The sequence below is a fragment of the Siphateles boraxobius genome, unplaced genomic scaffold, assembly GCF_051911475.1.
Source record: "Siphateles boraxobius isolate OS27281-9 unplaced genomic scaffold, OSU_SipBor_1 18, whole genome shotgun sequence".
NCBI classification, from domain to species: domain Eukaryota; kingdom Metazoa; phylum Chordata; class Actinopteri; order Cypriniformes; family Leuciscidae; genus Siphateles; species Siphateles boraxobius.
This window is the reverse complement of record NW_027508788.1, coordinates 4,228,653-4,253,055: the sequence shown is the minus strand read 5'-3', so window position 1 is coordinate 4,253,055 and position 24,403 is coordinate 4,228,653. Positions and strand designations below refer to the sequence as shown.

The window sequence follows — 24,403 nt, the reverse complement described above, 5'->3', positions numbered from 1 at the left end:
GGAGTTTTTAAAAGCCTCAGGAATCTTTTGCAGGTGTTTAGAGTTAATTAGTTTATTCAGATGATTAGGTTAATAGCTCGTTTAGAGACCCTTTTCATGATATGCAAATTTTTTGAGATGGGAATTTGGGGTTTTCATGAGCTGTATGCCAAAATCATCAGTATTAAAACAATAAAAGACCTGAAATATTTCAGTTGGTGTGCAATGAATCTAAAATATATGAAAGTTTAATTTTTATCATTACATTATGGAAAATAATGAACTTTATCACAATATGCAAATTTTTTGAGAAGGACCTGTATGTGTCCCGTCACAAGCGCAGCAGTTCATCTACATTACCCTCACCGATCAAATAAGACTTTGGCAATGTCCATTTCCTAAATATCGGGGTAGGCTGCAGGATTACATGACCAGTCGTCTTTCGACATTGTGTAAGGATCCTTTCCATCGATAACTCAATTTCTCATCATATCCTGCCTTGCAAACATCGTCTATTGTGTCCCTGTAAATAACCTTCACCTGGTCGCCAGGTTTGGAGGAATTTGTCATCGTTATCTCAACACAAAAGAGTCAAAAATACTTGGGTAAATGAAAAGGCGGTAAAACATGAGCATGACAGCTTTGACACACAACATGGCGGCGCGCCGCAGAGGATAATGGGTAATTAGAGAAACGGAAACCCATCTATAGGCTATTTATCGATGGATCGAGGATTCTAAAAACACATTATTTTAAATGTTCAAATTCCTTTTGCATGGGATTTTCTGTTATATTGGCTTTTAAATGCATATAACATCATATTTAAAAAATAAAGCATGGACATACCGGGATAAAATAAATAAATAAAAACATCTATAATTGTTTTACTTTTATTATTAACTCCATTATCCTCTGAATATGATTTCAATGGCTGCATATTTGACTTCAATGCTTTATCCTTAATGTAGCCTGAAGTGCTTTTCTAAGTAATATTGGTCAACAGCACCATCTAGCTGAAACAACAATTACTTTTGGTGTACTACACTAAGGGCCCATAGCACAGGCGGGATGCTCTTGAGACCATTTCTTGGGACAGGAAAATAATAATATAGCTTAAAACTAATCTGTGTCCAAGTGAAGCTAATTTACTGGTATTTCTGCCATGGCAGGCACTTGTGCTCTAATGTGGTGTCCACTTGTTTGAGTTGGATGGTATTGTCTATAGACAAAGCTATAAAGGAAAATTTTAAAGGAGTCATACCACAGGGTACCATGGTGACATTACCCAGAATTCAGTTGGCATGACATCTAAGAACATACTGATGCTGTGTGCTCAGAGGGAGATGGTCTGATTGTCCCTGGTTCTGCCTTCAGGCGCTAACAGTTGCTCTCTTGCCAAAATGGCATCTAAAAAACATTGACCGTATGCCGCCTTCACCAAAGCAGCAATTTCATGAAATTACCAAACAGGAAATGGAACTCACATGTTAGCCAGTGAAGTTCTTGTGTTTGTTTTCTCTTTGAGACCTTTGCAAAATAGAGTTATGTACAATATGACAATCCTCAATTTGTATAGCATTATTTTGGCAGCTCAAGGACATGTTTTCAAATTGTTATACAACTTTCTAAATATGACAGCAATGCCATTACTTAAGCTTTACCGAATTGTTAACACTTTACAATAATGTCTCTTTTGTCAACATTAGCGAAAATAATACCTAACATTTACAATGAGCAATATATTTTTACAGTGTTTATTAATTTTTGTTAGTAAATGCAAATGATTCATATGATTAATAAATGCTATAGAAGTACTGTAATTGTGACTTAATGTTGGTTAATGTTATTAACTGCTAACATATTAAATCTTATTGTAAAGTGTTACAACAAAACTGTTACTGTCTAAGAGCTAGTTTGCAAGTTTGTTGATTACACACAAGCAGCACATGAGCATCAAGGTACAATGTTCCAGCCGGATATACAATAAAACCAAACAATAACAATAAAAACTCAATGCAGATTCACCATTTGCCATGAAATTAAAGCCAGGTCTGTGCTCTTCCTGCAGCTGTGAATCTGTATTTCAAGCTTGGAAAGAATTTTGGTGCACAAAAAGGTCTTACATAAGCCAAGAAGAACCAATTCATAAGTTTAATAACTAAGCAAAAATACAATAGACAAAAAACTCATCTGACAATGATCATGAAATATGACAGATAAGAGCTCAATGACAATATCATATGTATTCAACAGGGCAGGTTTCTTTTTTTTTAATGCAAAATCTTCACTTCAGAAACTGAGAGCATCAGATACTTGTGAAATATTTTCTGATGTAACTGGGGCTATATGATCTATGACAAATGTGTTTTTGTATATTATGAACTCGTTTAGTGATGCAATGGCACTCTGCAAGCAACTGCAAGGTTCTCAGGAAAGGTAACTGATAAACAAAAAGCAAATATGGCAATTTCTATAGGTAATGGACACTTAATACACGTCATACAAAACTCTGCTATGTTTTCTATGAAAGCAATTACTCCTTATAAACCGGTTTATATGCTTTCCTCAAATTACATTCAAAAAGCTACAAAATTATACTAAACCAGGTAATGAGCAAGGCTTTAGTGCAAATAACATCTAAACCATGCTCTACAGGTGAATAGCATGTTTTCAAGTGCTACTGTATATTTCTTATCACTAACAAAGCGTGTTTAGGAGTCAAAAAATCCTTCCACGACCCACATTTAAGTAACTCCTAAATTGGGGAAGTGTGTTTATCCTTGAACTGAAAAACTACAATCTCATCTTTTCCAAACCTTATTTGTTGTAAAAACCACAACTACACTGAAGTGCTAGGGTTAACTCACCCCTCACTGTGTCACTGAAGCCTTTAGTTTATAACTAACTACAGTAATTGTTAAAGGTGTGATGACTTCATTACTATTACAGACTACAGCACATATTTAGGATGTGCAGGCAAATTCAACTGTAAAACTAATGTTTTAGTGCAGCAGGCTGGTTGAACCAAGCAGAATGCAAAAGAAATATAGTGCAGCTTCAAATGTTATGGTCTCCAAAACACTACCATGGGCGTTAAAAATGAGTAGAGGCATATGGACACAGCCCATCAGGTTTCCTGGAAATGGCAGGTAAATACTGGTATCAAAGAAAGACTGACATTTGGCGGATAGGCATTTTGTAAAGCACATACTCTGAAAAAGTGGAGAATTCTGAAAAACTACTGAAAAAGATCACAATATCCGACAGCACTAAGCCACTTCACTTTCACAGCCCATAGATACTACAGGTAGCTGCAATTTGAGAAAGTCCACATCCTACAACTGAATAAGAAAGAAAATTCTATTGTAAAAGGTGCATTGTGATGAACTGCTCTGCAGGCAAACATACTAGAACATACATTGTGCTTTGTTTTTGCATTCTACATCAATGCAAACTGACAAAAAAATCGAATTACCTTGAAACAGGATCAAATACTGATCAAATTCTTTGACAATATACAAAAATACAAACTGTTTTCAAAATAGATTTCAGAAAATCATTGACTGTAGATTGCGTGTTTGTCTGGCACTGCATGAGCTAAGACATTGTGCGTGCATCAATTGTACTCCTCTTTTCGTAAATCACTCAAGTTCGCTGTAAGTTTCCAAAATATCTGGGGAAAGCCAATGACGATTTCAATTGCAATGCTTGACTACGTGTGTCATTCTGATTGATGGATCCTGGGCTTTAGTTCTCAGATGAATTTCCTTTGATCATTGTCTTTTGGCAAATCATGAACTGCAGGACTGGCTCCTTCACTTGGCCTCGGTTGGCATTTTGCACATTACAAGTATCTGTTTCAAAGCCTTTTGCACATCTTCATCCATCTGGCCCTAAAAGGAAAGGTATCAGAGATTAAAAGTTATACTCTGAACTGTGAGAAAAAAACCCCAAATATTTTAATAACAAGATAATACAGTATATGGATGGGAATAAGTGCAATATTATAAAATAAATATATAAAATAGTGTTATATTTTTGTAACAGTGTTTGACATTGTAGTATCTTTAACAGAGGAAACATTTAAATGTCAATATATTATGTGTACACACTGTAATAAAAAACTGATCGGAAATCAATACAGACCTGGACAGCATAAAGAAGGTGCATCCGGTAGACTGAGACAATTTCATGATGGCGTTTCTTGGACTCCTATAGCACAAAAAATCTAATACTGTTATATGTTTGAAAAACTATTTTGAGTCCTAAATTTAATGTTTGATGCATCTGTCATGCTCATAAAAAACAACAAACACCATTTTCTATGCTGCTATATAATACACACTATCGTTCAAATGTTTGGGGCCAGAAATTAATTTAAAACATTTATCAACAGTGACCAAGACATTTATAATGTTACAAAAGATTCTATTTCACATAAATGTTGTTCTTTTGAACTTTCTATTCATCAAAGAGTCCTGAAAAAACTTATCATAGCTCCCACAAAAATATTAAGCAGCACAACTGTTTTCAACATTGATAAGAAATGTTTCTTGAGCACCAAATCAACATGCTAGAATGATTTCTGAAGGCTCACGTGACACGCTAAAAAATCATCTTCAGGAATAAATCGAATTTTAAAATATATTAAAATAGAACAGTTGTTTTAAATTGTAATGATATTTTATATTATTACAGTTTTACTGTATTTTTGTTCAGATAAATGCAGCGTTGGGGAGCATGAGAAACTACCGACCCCAAACTTTTAAACCGTTGAGTTTCTGTCTTTCCTATAATGAAACAAGAGCAGTAGATTCCTTGCTAATTTATGGCAGAACAAGATTAGTAACATACAGAAAGCTGATATTGCAGTTGTTTGATCTGCTGCTGGAGCAAGTCCACCTGCTGGCTCTGTTGTCTCTTAGGGGTGCTAGTGGTGTACGACAGCTGTGACAGGCTATTCAGGGCATCCTTCAACTTCATGATTTCCTTTGAGAGCTCATCAATCTGTTGATAATAAACAAACATGACACATTAGGTTTTAATATGACACATCAGCATCAATTTAGACAGAACTGTGTGTGAGAGAATCAGCACCTTTTTATTCTTCTCTCTCTCGGAGATAACATGGGTCTCAACCTGCTTCCTCAGCTGGACAATGATATCCTGAGCCTCCTTGTACCTGGTATTCAATGCATTGCACTCTTGCTCCCTGCAAACCGCCAGCTCCTGCGCCGCTTCTCTCTCATTCCTGCCGTCCCTCACCTCCTGCCAAGCAGTGGTCACCTCCAGGGCCATCTCATCCTGTTTCCTGAGAGCATCCTTCAGTAGGTGGTTCAGATGACTTATCTCACCCTCCAGCGTATCCCTCATCTGCTCATATTCCAGCCGGGATAATGAATCATCTGGAGTTACATCCTTCTCAACTGTCAGTCTGTTCTGCAAAGCGTCCACCTGCAAGGTCTTCTGGGCGAGCTGCTCTTTAAGAACTTCAACTTCCAACTCTAGGTTCTTGATAGCGTTCCCCAAGGATGCCACGACCTGTGTGTGGTCTGCAATGGCTACAGACGATTGAGCCTGGTTTTCGGCATCTTGTTTAACCTGGGCTATTTCTTTTAGCGCCGCTTGATGCTTAGCCTCAGTTTCCTTCACAACGTTCTGCATGTCCTTCATCTTGAATGTCAGCTCTTGAATTCTCTGCTCATGCTCCTCCTTGGTGACACAGGCCACATCTGCCTTGTCCTTAGGCTCTGATTCTTTGGCCTGCAGCTGGTTGCGGGCAGCGCTAAGCTCGCTTTTGGCCTCACTGTATGACTTTGAGAGCTCCAAAAGCCGCCGCTGCAGCCCATCGATAATCTCGCCAAGCTCTGCCTTCATCTCCTCGAAGTCTTTGGCAGCAGCCTCCACTGGCACAGTGCCACGAAGGGCCTCCTGGAGCATCTTGATCTCCTCTTGAGACTCTTTGTACCTCTCAATCAACAGTTTCTTCTCCTGGTTGATGTTTTCCACCAGAACGTTGTAGGTGTTCTTTAGTTCTTGACGCTCAACTTCAGATAGGCTGACACTTTTGAGCTGAGCCTGAAGATCCCTTATCAAACAAGCATCTTGCTTTTGCTCCTCCAGCGACCTGGCCAATTTTCCCTTCAGTTCTTTGACCTCCTGCTCCAGGCAGCTTTTCAAATACTGAAACTTCTGCACCACATTGTCCTCTTGTGGACTCACAGTATCTCCCCTTAGCTGTAACTCTTGCAAAGGTTCTTGGTATTTTTGAGTATCTTCATCCATGCTTTTAGATGCAACTTCAATTTTCTCGAAGTCAGTGTTGAGTCTGGCCTGAAGGGAGTGGTTTTCCATTCTGGACTCTAGAAGTTTGGCCTGCAGATTCTCCAGCGCATCCCGTAGAAGTCCGGTTTCTTTATCTGTACTCAACCTCACATCCTCCTCCATCTCATGTTTGTTTGAGGAACTGCTAATGTCCAGACCAGACATCTCTGAAAGATCCTCTTCATCCGTGTGGATGTGCACATCGCTGGAGAGCTCAAAATCAGCACGGGTGGAGTGGTACGAGGCATTGGATTCGATGCTGTTTGGACGGGAATTTCCATGGCCTTCCTCTCCTTGAGGAGCTGGACGTTTCTGTTCGGTGAGAAAAGATAAATGTTCTTTAAAATCAAGATAATGACCTGCAATGCACATCTTTATTTCCAAATACTCATTACTTAAAAGTGCTTTGTGCAATTTCCAACCACCAAACAGATTTGTAAAAATGTATACAGGCAGTACTGCCCCAAACTCAGGCCACTGACTGTTTGACATGGCAATGACTGGCACGCCATGGCAATACTTGCTCAAAAAGAAGGTAACCGACAACTTTTTTTTTACAGAAAATAAATTCACATTTCAGCTTTAAGGTGACTTTTTTACAGCGAGTTACCTTTATTATTTGGGCAAGCTGCTGGTTTTCCAGGGAGAGAGAGGCTATCTTTGCTTGCAAGGCTACAATCAACGACAAATTTGCATTCTCAGACTGCTCCATCTGTTTCAAAACAGGAGGACATCAAGAGATTATTTTACAATATCCTTTTTATTGGGGTTTAGACATCAAAATCTCACTTGACACCGACAAACTGATTCCTTACGATTCCTTACTGAACACAAAACATAGTGTCTCTGGATTTTGAGGTTTTCAATGCTTACTCAAGACTCTGTAAGGTCACGTAAAAAAGACCCACAGGTTTGCGTCAATAGTCGAAATTCAAACAGAGTGCACAAACTTAAACAAAACTCATCCGCAAGTTTGAAGCCGAGACTGGTGGTGTGGATGAGAAGTCTGCTTTTGTGTCCCCTAAAGCAAGGTCCTTCACCTGGCCAGGGCCAGTAAAAAATACAGCTGTTAAAATGGGTTCCAGAGAGCAAAAGTGGCTGAAGATCAAAGCAGCTGCCACATGAAGGAATATTAAAGGCCTGTGCGGTACTCGCCTTGGGCTCAGTCTGCTCCACAATCTGCTTCAGATCTTCAATGGTCTCGAGCAGCATGCTCTTTTCCTCATGCAATTTCTCGATCTCATCCTTCAGTACAGTACTTTTCAGCTCCTCCTCCTCAACAGACAGGAAGAGAAGATCTTCCAGTTAATCAGGTCATTAAATGATGGACAAAATATAACCGCAACATGCCTATGGATTAGCTATCTAACACAGGTGTTTTTTTTCTTCACCGCAGACAATATTTCAAAACCTAATAAGCGGTCTACCTAGACAGCATTTTGGGCATTACAGGCATGTTCAAATGGTATTTGGTAAAATTTGGTAGGCAGTGACTAAGCTTTGAGACAGCCAATAAGTAATGTGAAAAGTATTTTTCTTTAAACTAGTTACAAAATAATTTTTTAGGATATTTTTATTTATATTTTTATTGTTATCAATATTATAATAAATAATAAGGCATAAATGATTACACTCAATATTATAATAAATATTTTCTTGATTTATACATACCGGTACATACTTTATATACAGAATGTTATTAATACTGATACCCCTTAATGCTCTTTTCATATTTTACCTTGTAATTGAATCTTTTGGATGAATCACTTTTGCTGGACAAAGGAGTATCAGTTGGAGTAAAATAAGGTGGTGAGATTGTACCAGCCAACTGAAAAATAAGACAAAGGAGAGAGTAAATGTGAGACTAAGCATAGAGACATTAAGAGCCCATATGGATACAGAAAAATTGTTATCAGATGAATATTCAGAAGTAATTATATAAAGAATTGCGTCTAAAGCTTTTAGAAAGTGCAGAGATCATTACCGATTACAGATTCAGCACTGTGTGCCTTTACCTGGATCGGGCTAATGGGAGGAGGAGGTGCTTTTCTCTTTTTGGGAGTTGAGCTTCTGTCCTCATTTAACTTTTGACCATGCTGAGATTGTGTGTGTGATAAGGAGAGTGGCAAAAAGAGAGAGAGAGAGAGAGAAAGACGAAGTAAAGTGTTTAAGTGGTTAGTGAAATAAACACTGCACACTTAGTTTGGGAAAAGAAGACTATCACTAAAGGGTGAGGCAAATGCCAGTGCAGGTTTCTAAAAGTGCATTGTGGGAATGTTTGTTAAATGTAAAAATAAAGGAATATTCAATCAAACCTCCTGGCTTGAGGTACTATTCCAAGTGAACTAAGCATTCAGTTAAAATGTGAATTTAAATTGTCTATGGAGAAACTTTGCAGGTTCTGTCAATCAAAAAATGAGAAAACCATCAAAGTCTAAGGGGATGAAAATGAATGAAATGAAAATTAACTTGCTTACCTGAGGGGTTCTTGTCGAATTCTTATCTGCTCATGCAAAGATACAGGAAGGGAAAACATGGAGTGTGGTTAAGAGGGGGAAATTAAAATAGCATGTCATTGCCTGGTGCTAACATTAGTTATTCTGTCTTAATCTTTCCTTTTTTAATTATGTCACAAGCAGATCTGAGAAATTTTGCAAAAAGTTGGATGTGTGAAAGCATGAGGTTTAAAAAAATAAAATGCCACTAGATGGCAATGTTGATCCAATAAGCTGTGTGTAAATTGAGGACAAAAAAGAAAACAGAACTTAACATTTAAGGTGATGATGCATGCACAAACATTATCAAATGGTTTCTTTTATTAAATGCCATTGGAGGGAAAACTGACATTTCGGCACTCAAGCTTTCCTCAGTGTATCCCAGTGTATATTTTAAATTCAACAACAGCTGTCTCGTGCTTACAGCCAAATCACAGCTGCACTGATGTGATTATTCAGTACAACAGCACTCTAGCTTGTGTGAAACTGCTTAAGCAAACAACAGTTCTTGCAACAGTATGTGAAGAAATCCATTAATGTTCTTCACTTTTGAGTGTAAGGTCTTTTGGTTATTATAGAACAGGAACACTTTACATTATAATGCTGATGATACACATTACTACATGCTAGTAATCGTAAAAACAAATAACTACGCGGAATTATACGCAGCTCCACAAAACCAATAGATGTCAAATACATGTATTTCATTAGTATTATTCAGCACTAGAATTAAAGTCGTCATGAAATGGAAGTCGCGTTAGTCTTTTATTCCCTATTGTGATGTATATTCGAGTGAAACAGCTGTTTAAACAAGAAAAAATTTAGGGTTGATCGCACCATTAAACATGTCCCCAGCGACGGTATTTTGAATAAAGAATATGAGGGCACATGATTTAAAAAAAAAATTGTATGTGCACGGATCAATTATTTATAGTAAATACTGCAATATTCCCCCCAAAATTGTCCATTTTGATTTCATGGTGACTTTAAGCATCATAAAGAGGAATGTACCTGTAAAGTATGACCATTTATATTTTAATCATAATCTGAAATGACAACTTCAAAGCTAAATTGTTTAAATTGACATCACACTGATATTCACTTTTAAATTACCTGATTCCGACTGCTGTCTGTGGAGGGCATTGTTGAGAATGGTTCGGACCTCGCTGCTGCCAGACAGTTTGGTGTAATGGAGCACGTCGTGGCCAAGCGAGTCCACCATGTGCAGGTCAGCTCCCCTCTGCACCAGAAACTCGACAGCGGCCGGACAGCTGCTCTCACTGGCCATCATCACTGCGGTTCTGAATGGATAATGGATGTTTTTTTTTTATTAATACTTTTATTTAGCGAGTACAAATAAAATTTATCAAAAGCGACAGTAATGACATTTAGAGCAAAGACAAAAGATTTCTATTTCACATAAAAATTTAACATTTCGGACATTCCATTAAACAAAGAATTTTGAAAAAAGAAAATATTTAAGAAACGTTTCTTGAGCACCAAAGCAGCTTATTAGAATAATTTCTGACAGATTCTGAAAGACTGGAGTAATGGCTGCTGAAAATTCAGCTTTGCCATCACAGGAATATTTTTCATCAAACAAATTCAGCCTTGGTGACCATAAAATACTTTTCAAAAACAAAACAAATGTGTTAGATGTGTTCCATCTAAAAATGGATTATGTTATGCACAGCTTAGTTGCGCTGTTAGCATTCTAATTAAGTTTACTCAGCTCGCTTGACACTTTATGATAGCAGGGCGTAATGTTTAAATGGAAAACTTTAATTTTTTAGCAGTCTCTCAATATCATGACTGATAACCAGAAACATACCTGCCATTTTTGTCTCTAGCATTGATGTCAGCACCCCAGTCCAATAAGCTCCGGCAGACCTCTGCGTGTGCATGTCTAGCTGACAAAAGCAGGGGTGTCAAGCCATCCTAAATGGAAAAAGAGCTTTAAATCAACATCATTTTCCTTCAAATACCATCCTCTTCATGTTAAGAGGCTACGTTATAGGAATAGACAAGTGGAAGTGAGACATTGAAGACACTGAATTATCATCAAAATGTAATAGAGATTCAGACATCTAATATCAACAGAAGTAAAACCTGATGCATTAAAATCTACATGAAATTAAAGTACACAGGTGAACTTTTCCCCCTTCTTTTCCTAATATCCTTGGGCAAACAATCTTCTCACAGAGCTCAACGCCTCCTGCAAGCGACCCCAGAGGTCACAGGGGGTTCGGCCAATTATTCCAGAGCGAGAGAACCTGACACCTCATCAAAAGCACATTTAGGATGACAAAGCTGAATTTGAGCTGCAACCTGAAAATTACACCACAACTCTGTACAGCACTTCAATGCATTTAAGCTTTCTCAGTTAAAACTACTACTACAAAAACAATAAAAAAGATGTTTCTGTGCATGCAAAACATTATTAACTACATCGTGTTTTCAATTCTACTGACGTTATGATATATTTCAATTATTTATAGAGAAAAGCATCAAAGGTTTTTTTTCTTCAGGAAGCAAGAAGTGCAGATCTAGACTTTCTGTGGGAGCTCACAACATGGTGCGGTTTTTCCCTGGGAAGTGTGAGAAAACTGAGACTGTGTTGATGCTAATTTATGGTACAGACACAACCTTTATGCATAGGATCTTAAAGCTTGTGCATGTTTGTGGTATAAAAAAGGTTTAAATTCCTCTTTAGATGTTTTTCAATTAGCATCTTAGCTGGCAAAAGCTTAGTCATAGCAGTCCAGGGGGTGATTTGAGCTCATATGGCATCAAGCTAAGAAAATGAAATGATTAAATATAATCCTACTCACTGTATGCTCAGGCTGGTTACTTCCCTGGCATGCACTGAAGAGCCAAGACAAGATTAAATTTAACAAGCTAACATTTAATATATCTGGAAGATCAATTAATGTTATAACTACAGTTTATAATAACAGGAACATCTTTATGCCCGATATATATGAGTGATGAAATAATTGCCTATTTTGTTTAGCTATTACACATCCCATCAAGACTAATTTTTTTTGAACATTCTGGAAGTGCCCTTTAAGTTAAATTACATTTTCAAGGCAAATTATGGTGATAACATAATTGTTCAAAACATAATTCACAAGGCTTTTAAGTTAAATACATTTTCTTCAGATAGCAAACCACAACAAACCCAATTAATTGGTTTCTAACTGCATCCAGCACTGATAAACACAGCACAAGGCTGCAGTGGAGAAAGTCTGTTTACAACATATACCTCATGGGCATTCACAACTGAGCCAATTTTCCAATGGCTGGGTCACTGTAATAGAAACATTAGCATGATTGTAGCAGAATTGATTGATTTGTTTACATAATGAGGAATATACATTCATCAGTCTTAACGTAAAACAGGTTTTGAGAAAACATTGTATCTAACAAACCATTTTATAAGGTGTTGCTCAAAGAAAGCCTGTAAATGTCCTCAATATTAATTTCTTCAAGCTAGGAGATCTTAAGCTGTTGCAATCACAAAAGGAAATACGCAAACTCTATACCTTTAGAGCATAGGTTCTCAAAGTGCGGCCCGCGGGCCGACATTTCTGGCGGCCCGCGATAACATCTGAAAAACATCTGTAAAACTGTTAAAACTGCCTACATTGCTTTGAAAAAATTAGCGGTGTTTAGCGGCCGAAAACAGCACCACAAATCCCATTGCAATTTAAAAGGGTATGTTGACCAAGTAATCAATATTCAGTGTGATTTAATGACAAGCTTATTAATAGCCGCGTTTCCATTACCTGTCAAATTTTTCGCCGGCGCGAACACTTGCATTTTCCTATCAACAGTGGAGACAACTTAAAATACTCTATCATTTCTGGTTATACAGAAAATAATAATACATTATTCGCAACTTCTTTTATTTGTGTAAACTCATAATAACAAGAAAACATTGTGCTTTTGTAAAATAAAATAAAACAATCAGTAGCTAGCCTACGCGCTTTCATGATCTCCGTGAACTGGAGCACAATAACTGAAACAAAATATAGCCTATGTAGGCTTGAAATGTCCACTTTTAAACAAATTCGAATCGAAAGCTAATACCTTCTGATTATGTAATCCGTATGAAAGGTGCATTTCTCTCTAAAAGCGCATCTGCTTAACAGCGGAGATAAGAGATATGTTTTTAGCCGACACTTAGAAAACAATAATTAATAAACAATTAAAATGCCTTGCTGTTTTTTCAGACACATTTATTATCATTCGCCTATAACTCACCTATAAATCACCTTTCTGTGGGCTGTGGTTCCAGAGACACAGGCTATAGCCTATATGGCTCTTCTCATTCAGCACTGCGGGAAAAATATAAATTCCAGGTTCTAATTTAGCCTTAGAAAACCAGTAAAATCGACATGTTTTCCATATTAATTTGTGAATATTTTAAATGTTTAATAAAGAGGAAAAAAGTAATTTAAACAAAAATCTGAAAAAGTCTGTCGAATATTTACTTTTTTGTGCAGCAGTTGGTGTTGCCAGTTCAAATAAAAATTTTGGTGTTCAACTTTGCGTTTTAAAAAGACAACAACCGTTAATTTTTTTGTTTTTCAGTTACGGGTTAAAAAAATAGATAATAATAGCGCAAAACATTTGCGCAAATCTGCAATAATGGAAACGCGACTGACAGGCAATGATAGATATGAATGATGATGACTTGTTTGGTAAGCTTCTATTTTAAAAGTTTCTGTTAAAAAAAAAACTCGCCAGGTTTTGCCTCAGTTATGAATTAAAATGTGTTTATTGCAATAAATGTAAACTGTAGAGATGCAATCTGGTCATTAAAATTATTTCAAATGGGATTTTCTTTTCAGTTTTTTTTTCTTTTTCTCCCCCGCCCCTTTGGCGGCCCTCAGTTCAATGTTGGGTTACTAAATTGGCCCTCACCTATGAAAACTTTGAGAACCCCTGCTTTAGAGGTACAACAGTTTGTCACTTTGGCAGTACCCTCAAAGGGACATTTAAAAAAAAAAAACTTAAGATAAAACCCGTAAGACTTTCTTTTCTCTGTGAAACGCAAAGCAAACAAGGCAATTTTTCACACAATGTGTTTTGAGGTGATTTTGTGTGTCAGTTCCTGTTCATTAAAAACACATGAAAAGGAGCCCTCAAAATGAAGTCATATGAGTTCGCAATGACATGAGAAAGAGTAAATGATAACCGAACAGCCTTTTTTGGTTGAACTATCCTGTTAAAATGTAAACATATTTTTGTAGTGTAAATTAAAAATCTGTGCACAAACTTGCCATATGCTCCTGAGGATATGAGCATCCCATATGCTGCAAGGGAAAATAAGAGGGAAAGAACCAGGTGTGAGTTTTCTAAATTAGAAAGAGTGGCTTTTGCTAAGCTGTTGGTGGATGAAGGATTTTCATCCATTTACGAGCTCAAAGGCAAACTCCAAGATGAGTTTAAATGAAAAAAAGAAAAAAGGCACACCTCACTGGACGCGTTCATTACTAACAGCCTAGTTTCGAAAAATTAGGCCCAGTGTTTTCTGAGTGGACATCAAAGCTCAATCATTTGTGCTTGAGCCCAGAATGCTATTGCGACATTAGTTGGGCTACGCTTAATAATTTAGCAGAGAGAGCAGGTATTTCCGCATGTTCAAAGCAATGGGCTGAGTGGGCATGAATGTGCCAAGCTTGCCTCAGAGGATGACGATGATGGATAATCAGTGACCGTAAGCAGAAGCAGCCTCTGATTCACATCTACTTTTGACTTTCTCTCTCTCTCTCTCTCTCTCTCTCTCTCTCTCTCTCCTTTCTGACTGCTGAAGCTCTTTAGTCATGGTTGTTTAAATGAGAGAGCCACAGCTTGAGGGTTCGTTGCCTCCCACACCGGCCCTCTGTCTCTCAGTAATATACAGCTTGAAAAGAGAAAAATGGTTCATTTTATTGGAGGTGCATGCTAACATTATGACAACTGAGATGTGTGAATTAGAGAATAGGTGATAATGTCACATGGTAGACAAAGGCTGTTTATCTAGCAGACAGGCACAGTGGTTAAGTCAAAGTTTATGAAAAAGACATGCTTTTGATGTACGTAAAAGAGGTTTGGGATCTTATGCAAAATGAATTCTGTTCTGCTACATGCAAAAATGGATAAAAATACTTTACTAATACTAATAGCAAGTTATGCATCTGTTGTCTTAACAAAGCAGCTCATTATAAATCATTAGACACAGCAGAATTGTTGTGCATCTTCGAGAGAAACAGTAAGTACAGCGAGAGTGATAAGGGAGCAGGCGGCTCGGTATGCTTTTGAATTTGTCTTGCGGTACTTCAAAATCATACACCAATCGGTCTGTGCAGCACCACTTCAAGTCAGCGTTTCTTTTCTGATTGAATTAACGTAATGAGCGAATCAATCGGGTGAACCAATGATTCAATGGCCCATTCATAAAGAGAACCATTTGTGACCCTGGATCACAAAACCATGTGTGGGTCAAAATTATTGATTTTTCTTTTATGCCAAAAATCATTAGTATATTAGGTAAAGATCATGCTCCATGAAGATATTTTGTAAATTTCCTACCGTGAATAAATAAAACATTTATTTTTGTGAGTGAATGCAGCACAACCACGATTATAAATGGACAACTTTAAAGGCAATTTTTTCAATGTTTCGATTTTTTTGCACCCTCAGATTCCAGATTTTCAATTGGTTGTATCTCGACCAAATATTGTCCAATCCTAACAAACCATACATCAATGGAAAGATTATTTATTCAGCTTTGTTGTATAAATTTAATCAGTTCACATTTTTTTAACCCATATGACTGGTTTTGTGGTCCAGGGTCACATTTACTTAATTCCTGAAAGAATTAGCTGTTTGAATGAATTAATGATTCAATGACTATTAACTTATATATTCTTTAATGTTTCACAGATGAAAAAGTGATACAGGTTTAAAACGACATTTTGAAGAATGTTGGTAACCAAACTGTTATGGTTTGTAAATATATCAATATACCAGTTCAGAGGCAGCATCTGAAAAAAAAATGATGAAAAAAAAGAGGCCCTTAATAGCCTTAAAGTTATGTGTAATACATTTTATGTTGAATCAAATAAAATGTATACTTCTAAATCTACTTTTTTGAAATTTAATGCTTTACTCATTTAACACAATAATGAATAATCTTACCTGAGGGGTAATAATCTTTAAATAATCTTTTGGGGGTAATTTCACAGCCAAAATTGATGTGCGATTAATTAGATTAATTCATTGGCATATCATGTAATTAATTCAATTTTAAAAATGTAATCGCTTGACAGCCCTACTTCATACAGGTTGTTTAGGCGTTGCCTCTCTCCCAGCGGTCTCCCCTGACAGAACACCGCTATTTGATGCATTATTAGAATGAAATGTTTCTCTTGAGATGCATCAGGGTTGTTCATCCTTCACCACAGTCAGTCTAATCTCTGGGATAATAGCGTTGTGGGTCTTAACAGATAACAGTACTATTAAAGGGTAACTGTGAATAATTATAGATTTATATCTTTGTGAATAAATGTGGATTAATTAGAACAGACACTGCAGGGACAGCTCAATCCATCCAATTAATGCTGAATAAGAATAATTAGTTTACTTCTTAAAGATGCCCAGATAATGCAGATGCATATTAATGAATTTCCAACACAGAGGAGTAAGTAAGGTCAGTGTGATGGGCAATGGATAAAAACCTTGAGTATTAGTAGAGTCATCATTTACAAAAACATTTTAAACAAAACATTATGGTTTTGGATGTGCCAATATTTTTCTTCTGTTGTCTAAAGTTTTAAAGCGTTTTTTAAATTATTTAACACTATATCTAGTTTATCTCTAGGATAATGGTTAAACGTTAACATGATGCTAGGCAGATGCTAACATTACCCTACCACAATTTTCTATGTACATAGACTCACACACTTTGAATTTGAATTGAATATGAGCCAGAGGTAATTTAGTTTACAAATAGGAATTTATAATATATTAAATATTGATTCATATGTATAATTTATAAATAATTTAAAAAATATTATTAAACACTTTGATCTTTTGTAATAGATTGAAACTGCCTCAATCTAAATGTTTTTATACCAAAACATTCCAGAGATATTTGTAGTAGTCTGAATTACGAAAGAAAAAAAATCCCTTACTACCTGTAAGTACAGAATTTAAATTATTTTTGTACTGCTATACATTCGACAGAGGTGGACAACTGTGTTACGTCTAGCGGCATGCTCACGTTGTTGTTGTTTTGTTCAAACATTATGGATCATGGCAAGCAGACTTTTGGACAAAAGGAGACCTAAAACGAGGATCAATATCAGCGTGGCGTTTTCAAGATGCCGGGACCTCCACGTTCAACCAAATTTAATGCTTTACTCATTTAACACAATAATGACTTTAAATAATCTTTTGGGGGTAATTTCACAGCCAAATTTGATGTGCGATTAATTAGCGATAGGGCTGTGAATCTTTGGGTAGGCAGCGAATCGATTCGATTCACGATTCATAGGTTTTCGATTCGATTCAAGAACGAATTTTGCAAATTCAGAAAGATTTGATTCAATGCGATTCACATTAAAATTCGATGCGATTTGAATAATTCGATTCGATTCTTATTTTTTATATACATTCATAGGATTATTTAAATGCTTCCCCCAATGGGTCTTAGTCAGGGTCAAAATTAACGACATTTTGTCTATTGTTAACGTTAGTTCATGTTAGTTTTTAATGAATCTATTATTATAAAAAATATTTCCAAAGCCTATAAATTAGCATTTGTAAAAATGTAAACCAAGATTTAAAAAGGCTTTAAAAGTATAATTAGTTCATCATGCTAACTATTTTGTAGGAACACAAACTTAAAGTGTTCCTGGCACATTAAACATCCTTGCATTGTGAGACTAAAAATACCATGAACTTTCCCAACTAAACCTTAACTAACGTTTCCTCATGGAATAGCTACTCTTTGTTCTCTTTATCCGACTGAACATTTTCCTTGTGGTTCTGAAAGAAAACGTGCCGGGTGTCTACTTGTGCTATAGTAACGATTACGAATGCAACTTTAATGCGCATCTGATTGATGGATAAACCACGCGCTCTTATTTCAGTGTAATTAATGTTGTAGTTATTTCATCAGTTCAGTTTAACGACATTAAGTTACATTTCATTCATCATTCATGATTAATCGGAAGCGTGTGCGTTTTAGACACCTATTATACGTTTTCTCTTTCCATGTAATAAATGCGCACCCTTGAATAAGTGGGGTTTTACTTTAACTGCTCAGGACGGGTATGACCCATTTCCGTAAAACTTCAGTATCTTATCTTAAAGAAAATAACGGTGACGTTTCCACGCAAGCGGCGTGTGTTTCATAGCAGTGCCCGCGCAATGATATGGCAGCTTTATCAATGGCTTGCTTTCTCGATAGAGAGCTGTCATCTGCTCATGTGAACACCAATGGCTGTCCTGAGGACAGCTCAAACATGGACTGCTCAAAAAACTGTAGATGAGAGCTATATGGGACCGAGCGCGAGCGAATTCCAGTGAAAGATGGTAAGAGTGCAGCGAGTATGTGAGAGCTGTGAGGACGCGAAATGACGCCGCACAACGCCTCAGTTCGTGCATGTAGTCATTTAATGTTTATATGTTTTAAAGCACTGAATCGATATAGAATTGTAAATTATTCGATTCTTAGCATTTTAAATCGAATATTGACCGAAATAAACGATTCACGATTCGAAATACATGTTTCAAGATCGATGCATATGCATCGTCAGGATTTGTAATCGATGCATCGAGAAAACGAAATGAATCGTTACACCCCTAATTAGCGATTAATTAGATTAATTCATTGGCACATCATGTAATTAATTCAATTTTAAAAATGTAATCGCTTGACATCCCTACTTCATACAGGTTGTTTAGCCGTTGCCTCTCTCCCAGCGGTCTCCCCTGACAGAACACCGCTATTTGATGCATTATTAGAATGAAATGTTTCTCTTGAGATGCATCAGGGTTGTTCATCCTTCACCACAGTCAGTCTAATCTCTGGGATAATAGCGCTGTGGGTCTTAATAGATAACAGTACTATTAAAGGGTAACTTTGAATAATTATGGATTTATATCTTTGTGAATAAATGTGGATTAATTAGAACAGACACTGCAGGGACAGCTCAATCCATCCAATTAATGCTGAATAAGAATAATTAGTTTACTTCTTAAAGATGCCCAGATAATGCAGATGCATATTAATGAATTTCCAACACAGAGGAGTAAGTAAGGTCAGTGTGATGGGCAATGGATAAAAACCTTGAGTATTAGTAGAGTCATCATTTACAAAAATATTTTAAACAAAACATTATGGTTTTGGATGTGCCAATATTTTTCTTCTGTTGTCTAAAGTTTTAAAGCGTTTTTTAAATTATTTAACACTATATCTATTTTATCTCTAGGATAATGGTTAAACGTTAACATGATGCTAGGCAGATGCTAACATTACCCAACCACAATTTTCTATGTACATAGACTCACACACTTTGAATTTGAATTGAATATGAGCCAGAGGTAATTTAGTTTACAAATAGGAATTTATAATATATTAAATATTAAATCATATGTATAATTTATAAATAATTAAAAAAATATTATTAAACACTTTGATCTTTTGTAATCTTTTGTAATAGATCTTTTGTAATAGATTGAAACTGCCTGTTTTTTATACCAAAACTTTCCAGAGATATTTGTAGTAGTCTGAATTACGAAAGAAAAAAAATCCCTTACTACCTGTAAGTACAGAATTAAAATTATTTTTGTACTGCTAGTCAGCGCTCTTGTAATCAACCAGACAGAAGCTATTTAAAAGAAGCATTGTGAGACTCTTGAAGGAACAAAAGAAAACTTTGGACAAGCAATCTCCCAGTAACAGTGACCTCAAGTGTGCCATGGGGATTTAAATCAATGCAGCTGAACACGGATTCAAACCCACAGAGAACAGAGTCTTTGGGGAGTTGTCCTTGACAATGCACATGTTTGAGGTAGACCACAGGCAGTTCTGAGATACATGTAGAGAAAGACAAAGTCCATTTTCACCGCAGTTAAAATATTTCTTATAAGACTCATACATACCGAGTCCTCAAGATTGACGTGACACTTGTGCTCGCACAGAAGCTGAACTATCACCGTGTTTCCGCTGGCAGCTATGGGAGAGAGAAAGAGAGAACAGATAATAAGAAGCAGTTCTTTATCCCCACAGAGACACAAACAAGGGTTTAACAGCATGCCAACAAACCCTTTAAAGACTAATTACTATGAACACTTCAAGCTTTCCCACAGAGACCAAAACCCAGCTCATAGTGTGTGACACCACTTATTTCCCAACAAATATTAGCGCCCCATTTAAAAATCACACCGTCTCCTGTTCTCAACCAATCACGGCCATTATTCTCAAGCAGCGGACTGGCATAAATGCAGTTTCTCTGCTTTGTAGTCCGTATGAAACCATGTTTTGCTTAAAACATCCTGCCAGCAGACTTCTGACCTCCAGGTGGCTGCAAGCTCCTTGCTCTTCGAGGCCGATCCCACCCCAGTTCAATCCCTCACAGCTGGCAAAAAGGCTCAATTAACAGCCAACACTGTCAGATTTTTCCTCACTGTCTTCTATACAGACTGAAATGGGCAGGAGAGCAATTTTGTGAGCGGTCTATCCACAAATAAAAACATGCTTTTCTTTGGCTTTGCCCTCACTACCTGGCAATTTGGAGCAAATGGTCCACAATAACATGTGATTTTGTGCTTGGGAGTGGAATAACGGTGCCGTGGGGTAAATGTTGAAAAACATTTGCACCAAAACACCACTCAGAACAAACTATTAATAAGCAAAAAGTAATGAAAGAAAACAAGATATACTGAAGATAAAGCCTGTTGCTTGTCCTTGAAGAGCTCCTGAGTTGAGAAGTATTAAAGTAAACAAAATATTCTTTAAAACAGGGACATTTTGCACCTTACCTGCGTGATGTAGAGCCATCTTCCCTGAGCTGTCAGGTGCATCCACCACACACTTAGTCTGTAGAATAAAACGCATTAGATTATTGCTTCAAACGCATTATCTAAAACCACCATGACATGTTCTTCCCAGAAGGCACTGCTAGACACCAATTACAACCTTTCAATCAAAACCGCTACGCTATGCAAGTTAATGATTTGCGCTCCTATTAAAGATTTAGCAGCATGTCAGGCCAGAGTTCATGGACGAACAGGCACAAGGCATTTATTTGACGGGCATCATCCAAGGAGAGGTGTAATATATTAAACCTGACTGCAGTAGCCAATCAAACCTAAAAATGTGCCTAATGTGGATGTCCCATTAAATGTGATTACTGACTGCCAGCTATTAACCCTCAAGTTTTGCTACTATTATGTAAACGAGATTCCATATGTCCATTTTAAATCCTTCAATAACTTGTCTTGTATGCCTAAATAAACCTCCATGGTCATTCAGAAATCATTATAATATGCTGATTCTGTGCTTAAAGCTACGATATGTAAGATTTTTGTAATAGAATATCCAAAAATCACTTGCACAGTGTGATATATTTCCTGCAGTTGTGTACTTATAATATCCCAAAAGTTCCCAACGATTTTTAATTTCAGAGAAATTCCAATTTTAAATAATGGCTCGTCCAGGTTCACTTGTCGACTGTCAATGACATAATATCCGCATTATCCCTGGTTTCCGCTCGTTCTGCCATAGTAACCATGGCGACAGAGGTGGACAACTGTGTTACGTCTAGCGGCATGCTCACATTGTTGTTGTTTTGTTCAAACATTATGGATCATGGCAAGCAGACTTTTGGACAAAAGGAGACCTAAAGCGAGGATCAATATCAGTGTGGCGTTTTCGAGATGCCGGGACCTCCACGTCCGTGACAAACTTCGACTTGACAGATACTTTATTAGACAGGTGAGCAAATGTAGATAAAACTAAATTAGAATATGATCAGTATGTTATTCTAATGTTGATCTAGCTTACTACTAGTCTCATACAGACACACTAACACATAGAATAACATTATAACTTTCAACACACTCAAATGCAGTTTAGTGTGATAGTGTAGACCAAGTGAAACAGTGCTGCGTTACCTCACAAGTTTCATTCATCTAATAAACTGACCTGTGAGAGTATTACAGTATTTCCTCTAGGATTTTTTCCAGCTGTGGTGGCAGGCCCATTTCCCCAGGGGGAGGGGGCGTTTAGAGCGGCAAAACGATTATGTGCATCCCGTGCGCAGAATGATGCACTTGAAGCAACGCGAAGTCACAGCGTGCAGCACTTCACATTGCGAAGAGATATTTGATGCTTAGTGTATTATACCTATGCAAGAGTTTATTGAGCCTTTTCTTTTAACAGTTTTAAATTTCAGTTACAGTGCGCAAGAAGAACAATTCATAGAGCTCTCTACTCCGATGCTGTAATCTAACAGACACCCGGGAGAAAGGAATATGATTTAGAAAGCGCAATAAACTCCAGCAAGATGAAGTCATTTTTTGCAAACCATAGACCTTTATATAAAGTATAATAATGGGAACAATGATCTTAAAGAGAGTATCATCTTGTTACTGTTGTAACCGAGCGCGACGCGCTGTTTGAATGCTGAATGGAGAATGACTGAGGAGAGATGAGTTTCAATTAACTTTAACTTAACGACTTAAATATTTATTTTACCTCAAATTATGCTATCGAATGAGAAGTCTTGGAATATAGTGCATGAAAACTTCATGGTGCTTTACAATGTTTTTTATGTCTTTAGTGGGGCTTAACAATAACACAATAGTATGCACAATATCGGACCTCACTGAGAAGCTGCAGCCGTGGCGGGATGATTTTTGGTGCCAGCACGGCAGAATGAATGTAGCGGGAACACTGTATTAATTCAGCACTTGTGGGTAGTTCGATAGAAGAAATGTCCTTATTCCTTTATATCCGCGGGACTCGCTGATATCTGAGTCTCATTAGCAATCGCGACCTGCTTCATACCACAGTCATGTTAAAAACAGCAATGTATTCACTCATCCATAAACATTATAAGATCCTAAGGCATGACGAGTTCCATAATTCCGCTTATGCATCATCAACTTACGCCTTTGTAATTTTAAGAGGTTAGTGACCCTAGCGGCGACAAAAATTACATATTGTAGCTTTAAGGTGTTTAAGATGTCATTGCATTAGATGAAAAAATAGGCACCCTATTTGTGAAAAAGCAGAGAGGGGATGTTTTTGAAACTTTTTTTATCTCGAAAAACCACAGTATGTATTTTGTGCAGCTGTTAAAGTAACATTAATGAAACTTTAATGAAAAAATATCGGAACAATTTGAAAAGGGATTTTTACAAGATTATTACGGAGGCAGCTGAAGTTGATGGAGGAATTTCCAGCTTTACACGCAAACTACAATTCATGTTCATCAATAAGGTGAGAACCAGACCCTTTATTAATTAAAAAGTGTACCATCCTCGTAGTAATCAAAGATGTTTGTTGTCGCAATGATGACAGTAGTGCACACAAAGGTAGTAGCTGTTCCTTGCTCTGGTGCAGTTTACACGATTACACTACATGCGTACCGCGCCCATGCCCAAATCGTCAAGCGGGCCAAGGCACGGTTGAGCATAACGTGCCTGGGCATGGTACAGAGCGATCACACTAGTCAAATGAACCAGACTTTGGGGTCAAGCGTGCTCCAGTATGGTTCAGATTGCCAAGTGTTAGTAGTACACCCTTAAACTATACTGGCAAAGCCAATTCTGGCATCTATTAGTGAACACAGCTGACAGGCTCTGGATATTTCAGATCTGTGCAGCTCTAGTAGAATCACATGGAGTGGAGAATGAGTCATCCATGATGATAAAAGAGATGCAATAGAAGGTGCCTCAGCAGACCGAGGGGAGTCTTGGAATATGCCAACCTGCCCACACACAAATCCAAACATGCAACACTCTCCAAGCTCACAGAGGGAGGCCGTGGGATTTGCTAGTTTACGAAACTGCAGGAACAAAATCTGGTCCCTTTGTTTAGCTGGCACACAGCAATGGCAACGGACATGGCTGTTGTTCCCATTAGCATCCGGTCAGTCTGTAATACACAATCAATTGAAAATATTACCTGAAGCAACTTTTTGGCACACTCAGGATGGTTGTTTTTGGCAGCAAGGTGTAAAGCAGTAAACCCTGATGTGAAGAGAAGGAAACAAGGCTTGTTATTTACATTTTTAAATATTTACACTTCCGTAACGTAAAAATAATGAAAGAAAACATGTTGATCTAGTTGTAAACGACCTGAAGCGTCCTGCAGAGAAACATCAGCCCCGTGAGCCAGGATGACAGCAAGGCATTCAGCTTGACCTTGTGTGGCTGCTACATGCAGACTGAGAAAGAAAGGGGGAGGGGTGGCATTAACACGTAATTTTAGTTGCAGATTAGCCATGCCACTCACACTTGGCCAGTTTTTATGTCATGTATAACTTGCCTGTAACCTATATGCAGTAAATAGAGGGCTTTTTAATTTAAAAGGTAGGTCA

The 24,403-nt window shown here is 37.3% G+C and overlaps 1 protein-coding gene across 5 annotated transcripts in view; it reads right to left on the bottom strand.

The window, feature by feature from the left end:
* Positions 1-2,115: 2,115 nt before the first annotated feature.
* rai14 (retinoic acid induced 14) overlaps positions 2,116-24,403 on the bottom strand; it is a 60,144-nt gene continuing 37,856 nt past the window's right edge. For 3 of the 5 annotated variants that reach the window (XM_077232862.1, XM_077232864.1, XM_077232863.1), the window contains 15 exons: positions 24,162-24,250; positions 23,989-24,053; positions 20,838-20,895; positions 19,959-20,029; positions 10,630-10,736; positions 9,912-10,099; positions 8,781-8,806; positions 8,319-8,399; positions 8,042-8,131; positions 7,459-7,578; positions 6,914-7,015; positions 5,077-6,615; positions 4,834-4,986; positions 4,126-4,191; positions 2,116-3,872 (listed from right to left, as the gene is read on the bottom strand). In XM_077232862.1, the coding sequence (XP_077088977.1) occupies positions 3,795-3,872; positions 4,126-4,191; positions 4,834-4,986; positions 5,077-6,615; positions 6,914-7,015; positions 7,459-7,578; positions 8,042-8,131; positions 8,319-8,399; positions 8,781-8,806; positions 9,912-10,099; positions 10,630-10,736; positions 19,959-20,029; positions 20,838-20,895; positions 23,989-24,053; positions 24,162-24,250 (2,833 nt within the window). In that variant the 3' untranslated portion in view covers positions 2,116-3,794. The remainder of the gene's footprint in view (positions 3,873-4,125; positions 4,192-4,833; positions 4,987-5,076; positions 6,616-6,913; positions 7,016-7,458; positions 7,579-8,041; positions 8,132-8,318; positions 8,400-8,780; positions 8,807-9,911; positions 10,100-10,629; positions 10,737-19,958; positions 20,030-20,837; positions 20,896-23,988; positions 24,054-24,161; positions 24,251-24,403) is intronic. The other 2 variants (XM_077232865.1, XM_077232866.1) reach the window with 2 other exon arrangements.